General features: G+C 37.5%; 1 protein-coding gene across 1 annotated transcript; it reads left to right on the forward strand.

Annotated features, from left to right (window-relative positions):
- The first annotated feature begins 11,655 nt into the window (after positions 1-11,655).
- On the forward strand, positions 11,656-12,443 carry LOC146917621 (kunitz trypsin inhibitor 5-like). Its single transcript, XM_085719454.1, has one exon. The coding sequence runs from the start codon at positions 11,716-11,718 to the stop codon at positions 12,316-12,318; it is 603 nt and encodes a 200-aa protein (XP_085575580.1). The 5' UTR covers positions 11,656-11,715; the 3' UTR covers positions 12,319-12,443.
- The last annotated feature ends 274 nt before the right edge of the window (positions 12,444-12,717 follow it).

A 12,717-nucleotide genomic window follows, 5' to 3' on the forward strand; every position in this document is an offset into this window, starting at 1 on the left:
GGAGAAAATTCTGTAGCCACTTTACAATTCTGAACCGATGTTGGCTGAGACTGAACCAATGGAACCGCATCAAGAGAAGGAACCTGCACCACTGGCTTCAAAATGGATGGCGACAGAGAACATTCAGCTGTCAACAAATCAATATATTCCTGCTCTTTATTATCGTGAACAGTAACTGGAACAGCTGGATGCCGACTTGCAACATAATCCTGATGCACCTCTTGATTCCAATCTTCAGATAAGTGTTGTATTAAATCATTAACATCTCCACAGTCCCCCACATTGTCATGATGTACTCCCAAACCTGAATTATTTTCCACCGAATTAAACTCTTCGTCAAACAAACATGCATCTTCACCCAAGGACAAACCCCCTTCCTCAATGATTTTAAGCTTAAAAGGAACTCCGTCAATCAACACCGAAGTATTCAAAATCAATAAATCCAAAGAACTTGTTGACACTAAAACACGAGCATGGTCGAGCCGTTCTTTATCCAATGTTATTTCATCAACCCGTAACAACCGACCACAATCCATGACACACAATTTAAAGAAATCATAGTTCCATGCGTGAAGTGGCACACCGTATATTCTGACCCAAGCACCCCTTTCTTGAACTAAAAAATCCTTATTCCAGCGAGTGGGATTAGAGAAGAAAATGTTAAAAAAATCCGGTGCTTCCGACAAAATAGTCTTAACATCCCCGCCGTCAGGACTCTTCAAGAGGACCTTATCCGCTCCCAACGGAATAATTAACAAAGAACCCAAGCCTGCATCAGAAATTCGACGTTGAATAACCGGTATAGCTTCGCCGTTAACCACCGAAACAACCACACAATTTGTGGCCCAAACCAAGTCATCATGAGACGAAACATACTTTGGAACATACACCATTTTACCTTTCAAATCAATACCACTCTTCTTCTCACCATCAATTATAATAACAGGCTCTTCCACCCTCGACACGTCCACCTCCCGCTCCTCTCTCCCCATATTACCACTAGGCACTCCCACCTTCGGGACATCCTTAACCACTCCTTCTACATCCTTCTCCACCTCAGCCGCCTTACCCTTAACACCCTCACACGTAACACCTGCCCCAATAACCCCCTTACCACCCTCTTTAATTTTTTCTCCCTCTTTGTTTTTTCTACCACTAACAATTTTTTCTCCCTCACCAATATCCCGGACAACAGTCCGAGCATTCCCAAACCTATCAAAACTCGACACCTTCGCCACCACCTTCCAATCACCAAACCGTACATTATTCAAGGCTTTCAAAAGCTTATCTATATCCTTCACCTTACTATACCGCACAAAACCAAAGACACCTCTGTTGACATTACGTTTCCTAGCTAAATAAACATCTTCCAAAATACCACAAACCTCAAAGCCTTCACGTAACGAACGATAGGTAATATTGTCTGGAACGTTCGTAAAATAAAAAGATACAAAATTATGGGAAACAATACCAGAATTTCCAAGAGGAAGTTGCATCCGAGGCCTTGATAGTGAGCGCCTACCAGGTTTAATGATTCTGCTCGCTGCTGCAATGGAAGAAGCTGCACCTGCCACTTTGTGATAATGCCGCAAATGTGAATGCTGCTTCTGTCTTGTTGAACGTCGAGTATCATCATCAGGATTATAGCCATGACGCGCATACTGTAACATCACTTGACCATCAGCAGAAACCCTAGGTTCATGGAAATCCTCTAAATCCTCCATATCACTGTAATACCACTGCTCTGAACCATACCGAACCTCTGAACCGTACCGAGACCTAACCCTAGATTGCCGCTGATCTTCCTCCCAAGCTCCTCCGCGCCGCTGCTCCTCTCGAAACCTGTCCCGCTTTCCATCGACCTGTTCAGACGCTTTCTTCCTCCGCGATCTCACAACAGCCCATTCTCCCCTATCCCCCCCATATGGTGGCACCCTGCTTGGATCCCGATCCCCCCCATAGTACCTCGCATCCGGCGATGGTGAATACCGGCGCGGTTGCCCGTGGCGGAGCCTAGGGTAACCGCCTCTCTCTCTCTCTCTGGACCACGCTCTCTCACTCATTTTTTTATTTATATTTGCTCACACTTCACACAATAACAACATATAACGTTCATATTAGATTTATGTACTATGTATCTATTTTCTATCAAATATCTGATTTTTCTCTTTAAATAATAACATAAAATTTTGTAATGTTATATTATTTTATGAAAAAAATTATAAATTACATCATTTACCACTTTGAAATTAGACACAAAAAACAACAACAATATCAATTAATTATTTTATCCCTCATATATCTTCATATATTCTTTTGTATTTTCTTCTCCTTGCAAACAAGAATAAAATAAAAGACATTTTTACGAACGTACAAGTACCAATGTTGTTGCGCAAAAATGTTACTCTTAACTATAAGTATATACTCCCTCCGTCCCTATATGTAAACACCCTTTTATTAGAGGGAAATGGTGGTTACATATAGAGACGGAGGGAGTAAATTAAAACAAATTTAGTACCCCTCTTAATATTTATGTATTTTATTCTACATTCCTTAACTTGATCTTTTTTAATTGATTATAAATTTATATTAATTATATACTTATTATGTTATGCTCAATATATAATAAATATGTCTATATCTGTATTTATATATATTCATTTTTTTAAGGAAAATGCTACATCTCGTGAAGCCAGGCTTCACGAAAGCTTCCCGAGCGTGTTGCTTCTTAAGTAACAAGGTGGCAAATGTTTTCCTTTCTACAGTTGCACTGCTTCAAAGGTCAAATTCAACTTTTAACATAAATATGTTATTCAATTTTGACAGAGTTTTTTTATCTTGAATAAGTACTAAGCAATCTTGATTGTCCAAGATAGAGTAGGTAAATTTGTTGGAAGAAAAAATAGAGTAGGTGAAGAAAAGGTTTTGGTATGTGGAATCATGGAGAGAAGATTTGGAGTAGTCTTTGTTGCAGAAGATTAGGAGGAACAAAATAATAGTGAAGAGGTGCAAGCGGTTATCACACAAAAAAACAGTGCAAGCGGTGTAAGTGTAACACTTTAACACAAGCTGTATGGTCATTCGTGAGGATTCACGATAAATTATATCGGGACATATAGCATTGCTCTTTTTTTAATCTATATTTATATGTAGATATCTATTTATTTATTTATTTATTTATTTTTTTGAGGGAAAATCTATTCATTTATTTATCTATACACAAAATATTTTTTAGAATAGACTTATTATAAAAATAAAATATTGGTTCCCCTTGATATATTGGGCTTTGAGCAGTAGGTCTTGGTAATCCTGGTCATGCTCAAGAGCACCATTAATGGTCTGCTTGTTTCAACTGATGGAGGAAGGAAAGATTGTGAGTGGAGAGAAAGAGCATCATATCCGGTCAAAATAGCATCATATCGATTTCAAACGAAGTCATTCGAATTAGAGTTGATAAAATTTGCACTAGCGTTTTTTTCTTTTGTTTTTTGTGCAAAAATGATTAAAAAAATTGGTTTTTTTCAACGCCCAATGCCAAAAACATCAATAAAACAAATCTAAACTAAAATCTAAATGATTGAAAAGATTTCTCATTAATTAACGAAGCGGGGAAAACCAAAATACCATAGACATCGGAATTAACGACAACAGGCGCAACATCAACAAAAACGTCGGTATTAACAACATGGAAAAAAGAGAGAAGATGCGACAATTTCTTTAAGAAAACAATGATAATCACAACTAAAAAGAATTGGGTATGTCAATAAAAAGCGAAATGACCCAACACAATATATTATATTTTAGATCCTTTATTGTAACCGACTGTAATCATTATCACTGAAAAATAAGTTTTAAAATTTGAAAAAAAAAATTACAAACATTTAGACTATATTATACTGCACATGTCTTGCAGTAAATATCTTGTTTTTGTTGTTACGATCTTGATAATTTAATGTCATCTCTCCATCCAAAAAAAAGCAACTTACAAAACAAATAGAAGCCACGTTGGCATATCTGCCACATTAGACGATAGTCTTACGTGGTGTTGAGTTGATATGTCATCATGTCAGTCAATTTCTAACGGATATGTGGTATTGATGAAAACCAAATTCTATGGATCAAAACCAAGAAACAAATCGCCATTCAAAAAAAAAAGAAAAAAACAAATTTAGGGACGGAAAGTGATGGAATGATGGATGAAAATTAAGTTTCCAGCTTTAACTACAGGGACGACCATGCAAAATCCCAATAAATAAGTTTAAAACTGGGTCTAAAATGTGGTTCAGGTTCAGACGGAGGTAACAGGTGGATGAAAGAAGGACAGACGACACAGGGTGGTTCAGGTTCAGGCCAGGAGAGAGATGGCCGCAATCATGGAGCAATTATGGGGGGAAACATAACGGCTATGGAAGGATGTAATAGCTGAAATGATAAAAAAGCAGTTACAAGAAAAATCATTGATGAAGGGGAAAATAGGTGATAAGGCGCAAATTAATGTGGAGAAAAAAGTGGAGGTGAGCAATGAAATGAATGTAACAGAAATAGAAAATGATGTGGTGGAGTCTGATAAAAAAAGGCCAAGAAATGGGAATAATGAAGAGGGGGCGATGCTATAATGAGGGAATCAATAATTTCTTTTCCTCAATCAATGCAATCAGTATCCCATTCAATACAAATTGATGCTACCAAACTCAACATGGGACGTGAGGGGTCTGAAGGTGGGCGAGCAAAGGCAGAAAAAAATGATAACAAAAATTCTTTTTTATCGGCGGGTCCTGGCAGTCAGGCCTGCCGGGAGCAATGAGTTTTTTAAGCTGGAATTGCCGGGGCTTGGGCAACCCGAGCGCAGTTCCGACACTAAGAGACCTGGCCCGGAAGTATCGCTTAGATGTCATCTTTCTATGCGAAACTTTGGTACATGCGAATCGTATTGAAGAAATTAGAGTTCGTTTGGGGTTTGATGCTTCTTTTGCAGTAGACAGAACTGGCAGGAGTGGCGGTTTGGCAGTGTTATGGAAGTACCCGTTTGAATGTAATCTTATAAATTATTCATCTAATTTTATTAACATGGAAGTGAATCATCCGTATTTTCCTAAATGGCGGTTTACTGGTTTTTATGGGTACCCGGAGATTGATAGAAGGCGTGAGTCATGGGATTTACTGAGGACGTTGGCACAAGATAATGCAGTTCCCTGGTGCATTATAGGCAACTTTAATGATATTTTATCTAATGAAGAAAAGAGAGGACAAGTTACTCATCCGCCGTGGAGAATAAGGGGGTTCAGAAATGCGGTGCAAGACAGTAATTTGATTGATCTCCCGATGGTTGGTTATCCATTTACATGGGTGAAGGGCCGAGGAGGTAATGATCATAAGGAGGAGAGACTTGATAGAGCAATGGTGACACAGGCATGGGCAGACAGTTTTCCACAGAGTCAACTCCACAATGTCGTTTCACATCGATCAGATCATTTTCCTTTATTACTAAAACTTTGTGAGGCAAATAGAAGAAGATGTGTGAAAGAGTTTCGGTTTGAGAATACATGGTTGAATGAGGAGGAGCTTGATGGCGTGGTTATAGGGGGGTGGACGAAATCACTTGATACAAGCATTATGTCACGATTGAAGAGTTGCACCGAAGAAATGAATGAGTGGGGGCGGAAACTTAGAAACAAGTATCGTGTAGCTATCGAGGAATGTCGTGAAGAGCTTGAGGGACTTAGAGGCAGTGACCTTGAAATAGATGTTAACCGCTATGAGGAAGTCAGAAACCGTATGGGAAGTTTGTTAGCTCAAGAAGAAGCATTTTGGAAGCAAAGAGCAAAGGTGTACTGGTTAAAGGATGGTGACACAAATTCTCGATTTTTTCATGCTATGGCAAGTGCAAAGAAAAGGCGTAACACAATCACGAGTTTGAAGAGGGATGATGGGGAATTGGTTACAGCTCAACGCGAGTTATGTGGAGTGGCACAAAGTTACTTTACTGGCCTATTTGACAATGAGCAAAACATGAGTACCGCTTTGGAGTATATCAGCCCCTCAATGTCGGATGAAGACAACGGTAATCTTCTTGCTCCGTTCCAAATTTCTGAATTCAAGAAAGCTTTATTTTCGATGCACAATGACAAGGCACCAGGCCCAGATGGGTTAAATCCAGCCTTTTACAAGAGATTTTGGCGCCTTTGTGGGATGGAATTGTTTCATGCTGGAGTTACATGGCTACAAAATGGCCATTTTCCAACTCAAGTCACAGATACTAATATTGTTTTGATTCCGAAAAAAGACAATCCTGAATCTATGAGAGATCTTCGTCCTATTTCACTTTGTAATGTCATATATAAGGTGATCTCAAAGGTACTAGCGAACCGTCTTAAGCCTTTTCTTTCTAAATGTATATCTCAAGAGCAATCAGCCTTTGTGGGAGGTCGGTCTATTATTGATAATGTTATGGTTGCGTATGAAATTGTCCATCATATGAAGTGCAAGAGAAAGGGGAAGATGGGAGAGGTAGCGCTAAAGATTGATATAAGCAAAGCGTATGATAGAGTTGATTGGAATTATGTGAAGAGTGTTATGCGAAGAATGGGTTTCCATGATAAATGGGTGGAATGGATGAGTATGTGTATGGAAAGTGTTAATTATCAAGTGCTTGTCAATGGAGAGAGAGTGGGGCCAATAATTCCAAAAAGAGGTCATAGACAGGGTGACCCACTGTCACCCTATTTGTTCATTATATGTGTAGAGGGTTTATCTGCATTATTAAAGAAATCAGAGGCAAGTGGTGACATTCATGGTGTTAAGGTGTGTAGAGGAGCACCAATCCTCACACACCTTTTATTTGCTGACGATTGTTTTTTGTTTTGCAGGGCTAATCTAAGGGAAAGCACAAAACTAAAAGAGATCCTTCAAATTTATGAAGCGGTGTCTGGACAAGCAATAAATTTCCAAAAGTCTGAAATCTTTTTTAGTACCAATACGTCAGAAGCAGATAGAGAAGTGGTTAAAGAGGTCTTACAAGTGTCAGATGGTTTAGGACAAGGAAGATATTTGGGCTTGCCATCAATGGTAGGAAGAAATAAAAAGGCCATCTTTGGGTACTTGAGGGATCGTGTTTGGAATCGAATCCAACAATGGTCAGGGAAACATTTATCAAAGGCGGGACTTGAGGTGTTGATCAAATCAGTGGCACAATCTATTCCCACATATTGTATGAGCACTTTCCTCTTACCAACCTCCCTCGGGGAAGAGATTCAGAAGATGATTAACTCATTTTGGTGGGGGACAAATAGAAGGCAAGGACGAGGAATACATTGGCTTAGTTGGGACAAGCTAACTATGAGAAAGGAATATGGAGGTATGGGTTTTCAACACTTTTTTGGCTTTAATTTAGCTATGCTAGGGAAGCAAGGTTGGAAGTTGCAAACTGAACCAGATACTATTGTTACAAGGATTTACAAAGCTAAATATTTTCCAAGAACTGATTTTCTGGGGGCCCATCTAGGCCATAACCCAAGTTTTATTTGGCGTAGTATCTTTGCTTCACAGGTGTTAGTTAGAGGTGGTCAAAGATGGCGTGTTGGAGATGGCAGTAGCATAAATGTATGGAAAGCACCTTGGCTGCGTTCATTAGAAAACTCTTTTGTCTCAAGTCCTTGTGTGAATGGTATGGAGAATTTGAGGGTTATGGATTTAATGGATTCAGTGGCAGCAAGATGGAACTGGGAGGTAATTAACGCAGTTTTCAATGAAAGAGACCGGGCTGAAATTCGTAAAATATTACCATCATCACAGGAGGCGGAGGATAAGCTGATATGGAAATGGAATAGCAAGGGATGTTATACGGTAAAGTCAGCATATCGTTATGCTATGGAAACTCTTGTCAATAACGAGGAATATAGAGTACCGGGTGAGTGGTTGAGAATGTGGAGGTTGTGTATCCCTCAAAGAATTAAAGTCTTTCTTTGGAGATTGCTAAGGGGAGTCCTTCCAACCCGAATGAGACTTCAAGATAAAGGAGTTCCATGTTCAGATATATGCGCACATTGTGAAACCAATTATGAGAATGATTGGCATGTGTTTATAGGATGTGAAGAGGCAAAGAGAGTATGGCCAAAGGCGGGGTTATGGGACAAGATTAACAACAGTTCAGCTGCTGCCAATAGCATGACAGAATGTGTTTTTTCTTTATTTTGCAGCTGTTCTGAACAGGTTTGCAGCGAAATGGCAATGATGTTATGGTGTATTTGGCGTCGAAGGAATAACAAAGTATGGGAGGCTGAACAGCAGTCAGTCAGAACAGCAGTCCAGATGGCGCGCGACTTTTTCTTTAGCTGGTATGCAGCCCGCAAACAACAACTCCCAGCAGAACAGCAACTTCCAGCACATCAAGTTACAAGTTGGCAGCCTCCAATCGAAGGGTATGTCAAATGTAATATAGACGCTGCTTTGTTTAGTGATCAACAATGTTTTGGAATTGGAATGTGTATCCGGAATGCACAAGGCCATTTCTTTAAAGCTTTAACGAAATGGTTCGACTACTATCCTACTCCATTAGAAGCAGAGGCTTTGGGTTTAAAGGAGGCTATAGGTTGGCTTGGTGAATTAGGTTTGTCAATGGTGCAAATTGAGCTAGATTGTAAGCTAGTGGTGGACAGCATCATGGAAAATTCTAACAATCAATCTGACTTTGGCAACATTATATCCTCTTGTAGATCACTTTTAAACCAACATAGAAACTTTAAGATAAGTTTTGTTAGGAGACAAGCAAATTATGTCGCTCATACTTTAGCAAGGGCGTCAAAGTTGGATGCTTGTAACCGGGTCTATGATTTGATTCCATCTTGTATTTCCTCTATTTTGATAAATGAAATGATATGAGTTACTTTCTGTCAAAAAAAAAAAAAAACTGGGTCTAAAATAACCAAAATAATAATTAAGGGTCCATTAAACCAAAATTCAAATTTTTTACTATTTCATCAACAAAATTGTTGATCAAATTTTCTTAACTGTGTCACTGACTGTTGCATTTACAAAAATAATAAGTTTTCTAAATTAACGTTATTGAAAAACTATATGAGATCTTCAATGTCACAAGAAAGGTTGAATGATCTAGTCATTTTATTTATTGAGAAAAATATGATACAACATATTGATGTAGACGAAAAAGATGAAAAAATAATAATAAAAAATGTTCAGCCACCTCAACTTTCCGAAGACACCCTACATAATTCGAGCTCGTCCCTTCCAACAACACTTCTCTTTTAGATAAGTTTCGGTGAGTAGAACGTCTTTCAAGAATTAATTGCCAATAGAATATTCGAACCTTCTTTGTCCTATTTCTTAATTTTGGGTGATGGTTTTTGCGGGTCGAGTATCCCTTGTTTTTTCCCGACTTATGGAGTTGAAATTCTATAAATAAGATCAATGACATTGTTAAAAATTTCAAATGTGTTCTAGACCGCCCAAAAGGCCGATCCTATATGATGATACATGGACCAAATGTCGATCTGACAAAGGCGCATCACCTTACCGAAGCACGCCTCCGGACACCCTACGCCGTATACGTGGCCTTCAACGGCCTTCTGAGGAGGCGCCACATTTTACGGAAGCAATTTGCACTTCATTCCTCTATATAAGGGTGACTCAGCGTCACCCTCAAGGTACGATTCGTTTTCCCACACATTCTTACATACTTCTCTCATTTCTCATACTGACTTAAGCGTTGGAGTGCTAACGTACCTGCAGACACTAGGGCTGTCTCAATCAAGTTGGAGGCTCTATCCAATATTTAAAAAGGGCCCATAATAAAAAAGAAACACAATTTTGTAGAGAGTTAATCTTTTTTAGCTAGCTACCTAAAATGCACTTTCTAAAAAAATTAACACTTTAAAAAAGTGATGATGAAAAATTCCAAAAAGTGGGAGTTGAACCCAAGATTGAACACTTACAACCCCTTGTCCCTGCCGCCCGACCAAGCTAGCTACCTAAAATGCACTTTCTAAAAAAATTAACACTTTAAAAAAGTGATGATGAAAAATTCCAAAAAGTGGGAGTTGAACCCAAGATAGAACACTTACGACCCCTTGTCCCTGCCGCTCGACCACTTATCACATTATTAGTTAACAACCCCTTGTCCCTACCGCTCGACCACCCATCACATTTGTTAATTTAGTTACACTGTTGATATATAATCAATAGTTTACAGCCTTATATTACAAAACAAAAAAAATTGGACCCAAATTTTTTGAAGGCCCTATGCCATGGGTCTGAAAGCTCTTGCACTGGACAAGTCTTGGGAGGCACCATTCGTTCTACCGCGAAGACTACATCGCCACCACAGCGAAGCACTATGTTGTTACCGTCGTCACCGTCCGTCTTCATCGGACAGATAAAAAAGAAAAATATAAATAATTCTGATGAAAAATACAAAAGACTTCATGAATGTTAAAAAAAAAAAAAAGAGTAGAAGATCATTGGAGTAGAGTTAAATATTGAATGTGAAGTTGAAATATATTTTGCTTTTCTTTCCAATTTGTAACTTGCCAATTGTTTGTTACAGGTTAGGGAGATGGCCAATCAAATTTTATTGGAAAGATATAATGTGTGCAAAAAAAGGAATTTATTGGAGAGATGGAGACAATATCACAATTGATTGTTATAGAATAAAAGACGGCACATCCTTTTTATTAGAAAGATAGAGTGTGTATCCAAAAAAAGAATTACAAATTTATCGATAGATTAAAATAAAAATATTAGAAGAATAAAAAACTCTAAAAATCTACAATCTTAGTTTGGAATGTACAATTATAAAACATCATTTAAAAAAGGGAGCAATCATCATCGGTTGTAAACAAGCATGGCTGTAAACCGATATTAACGTTAGCGTCCGTTCACCAGTATGGAGTAAAAATGATGGTTATTTTTTCCCTAAGTACTCTAGTGATTATAGCTCACACATTTTAAATGTGGAGAAGTGAGGGTGCTCGAAGTTGAACCCCAGCCTCTGTATATAATATACAATATCTCTATCAACTGAGCTAAACTCACGTGGATGTGATGACTAATTTTTTTTAAGGATGAATTTGATGTTACGAGATTAACTCACAACTATATAAATAGAAGTCAACTGGTTTATACTAACAAGAAGTTAATAGTTTTTTATTAGAGTTAATTCTGACATTAATAGTTTATTATCGAGTTAATTTGACAGATTTGCACTAGTTTTGTCAAATGTGTTTATGCTATATAAACACCACCCTATGTAATTTCATTTCAAACAATTTATCAATGAGAATGCTTCTTTAAAAAAAAAAAAAAATCAATGAGAATGCTTTTTCCTTTCTAATAATTGATACCTATAATAATTTAAAATATAAATTATTTTGCAAATATTTAGTAAAATATAAATATAGTCCATCGTCCTTGAAAAAAAAAATATATTTAGTCCATCGGTTTGTTATGAGCAAATGCACACGACACGTCTCGGCTACGAACCAAGTACTATATGGCACCTAGAGATTTTGAAGACACAATTCTTAAACATATGACTTCAAAATTCAAATACAACAAATATATAATTATTGTTGGCCAATTGTATTGTCAAAATCATTGACTACAAATCGTAGTAGCAACTATAAATAATTGAATATATATCTCCCATCAACTCCATTCAAAACCAAAACAAACACAAACCACTTAAAACACATAGACACAACAATGAAGAGCACAACATTGCTAGCACTTTTCCTTCTCCTTGCATTTTCCTCACAACCACTACTTGTATTATCTAAAGCTTCACTCAGTCAAGTCTTTGACATAACCGGGAAGAAGCTTCGAACTGATTCCGATTACTACATCATCCCGGCGAATGGTGGAGATATTTCCCTTGAAAGTTCTATCGGTGAATCTTGCCCTCTTCATGTAGTAGTTGTGAAACATAGACAAGGCCTTGGTTTTCCACTAAGGTTTGCACCCATTAAAGGTGATATTCGTGTCTCCACTGATCTCAATATTATGCTAGGTAATGCTGATGATAGGTGTCCTTATAACTATTCAGTAGTGTGGAAGATTGATCCTTCTTCTAAGGTAGCAACATTTGTGACCACTAATGGTATATTAGGTCACCCGGGTTCGAATTCAATTCATAGTTGGTTCAAGATTGAGAAGTATGAGGATGCTTATAAATTGGTCTATTGCCCTAATGTGTGTCCTTCTTGCAACCATGTATGCAAAGATGTTGGGATTTATAAGTATAAGAATAGGGAAATGCGTTTGGCTCTTACTAATGTTCCCCTCAAAATCAAGTTTCAGCAGTCTTGATGGAAATTAAGCTTTACTAATGGCAACAAATGTTATAATTTTATGAGGATTATTGAGTTTGATTTTCCTTGTGGAGAATAAAAATATATGAATGAATAAAAAAGATTGTCTGTTGTAATTTTAAATTTCTTCGTGTTTAATTTAATGAATATCGCGTACCAGTAATTGTGGAGACTAATTAAGCCCTTGAAGTTATATTAGATCACAAAAATGAAAAACATATTTGTTAAAAGTTTTAATGTAGTTGCACTCTCATAATTTCAATTGAAATTCAAAATCACCAATTAAAATGAAATTACTCTAGTCATTGTTGGAACAAATTCACTTTTTTTCACACACGCAATTACTTGATGAAGAAGAAAATAGAGAAAGTGCTTTTGAGAGAGGATGATTTTTAAC

The sequence above is a fragment of the Medicago sativa genome, chromosome 6 (assembly GCF_051527215.1).
Source record: "Medicago sativa cultivar Bolivia chromosome 6, Bolivia_mono, whole genome shotgun sequence".
Classification (NCBI taxonomy): domain Eukaryota; kingdom Viridiplantae; phylum Streptophyta; class Magnoliopsida; order Fabales; family Fabaceae; genus Medicago; species Medicago sativa.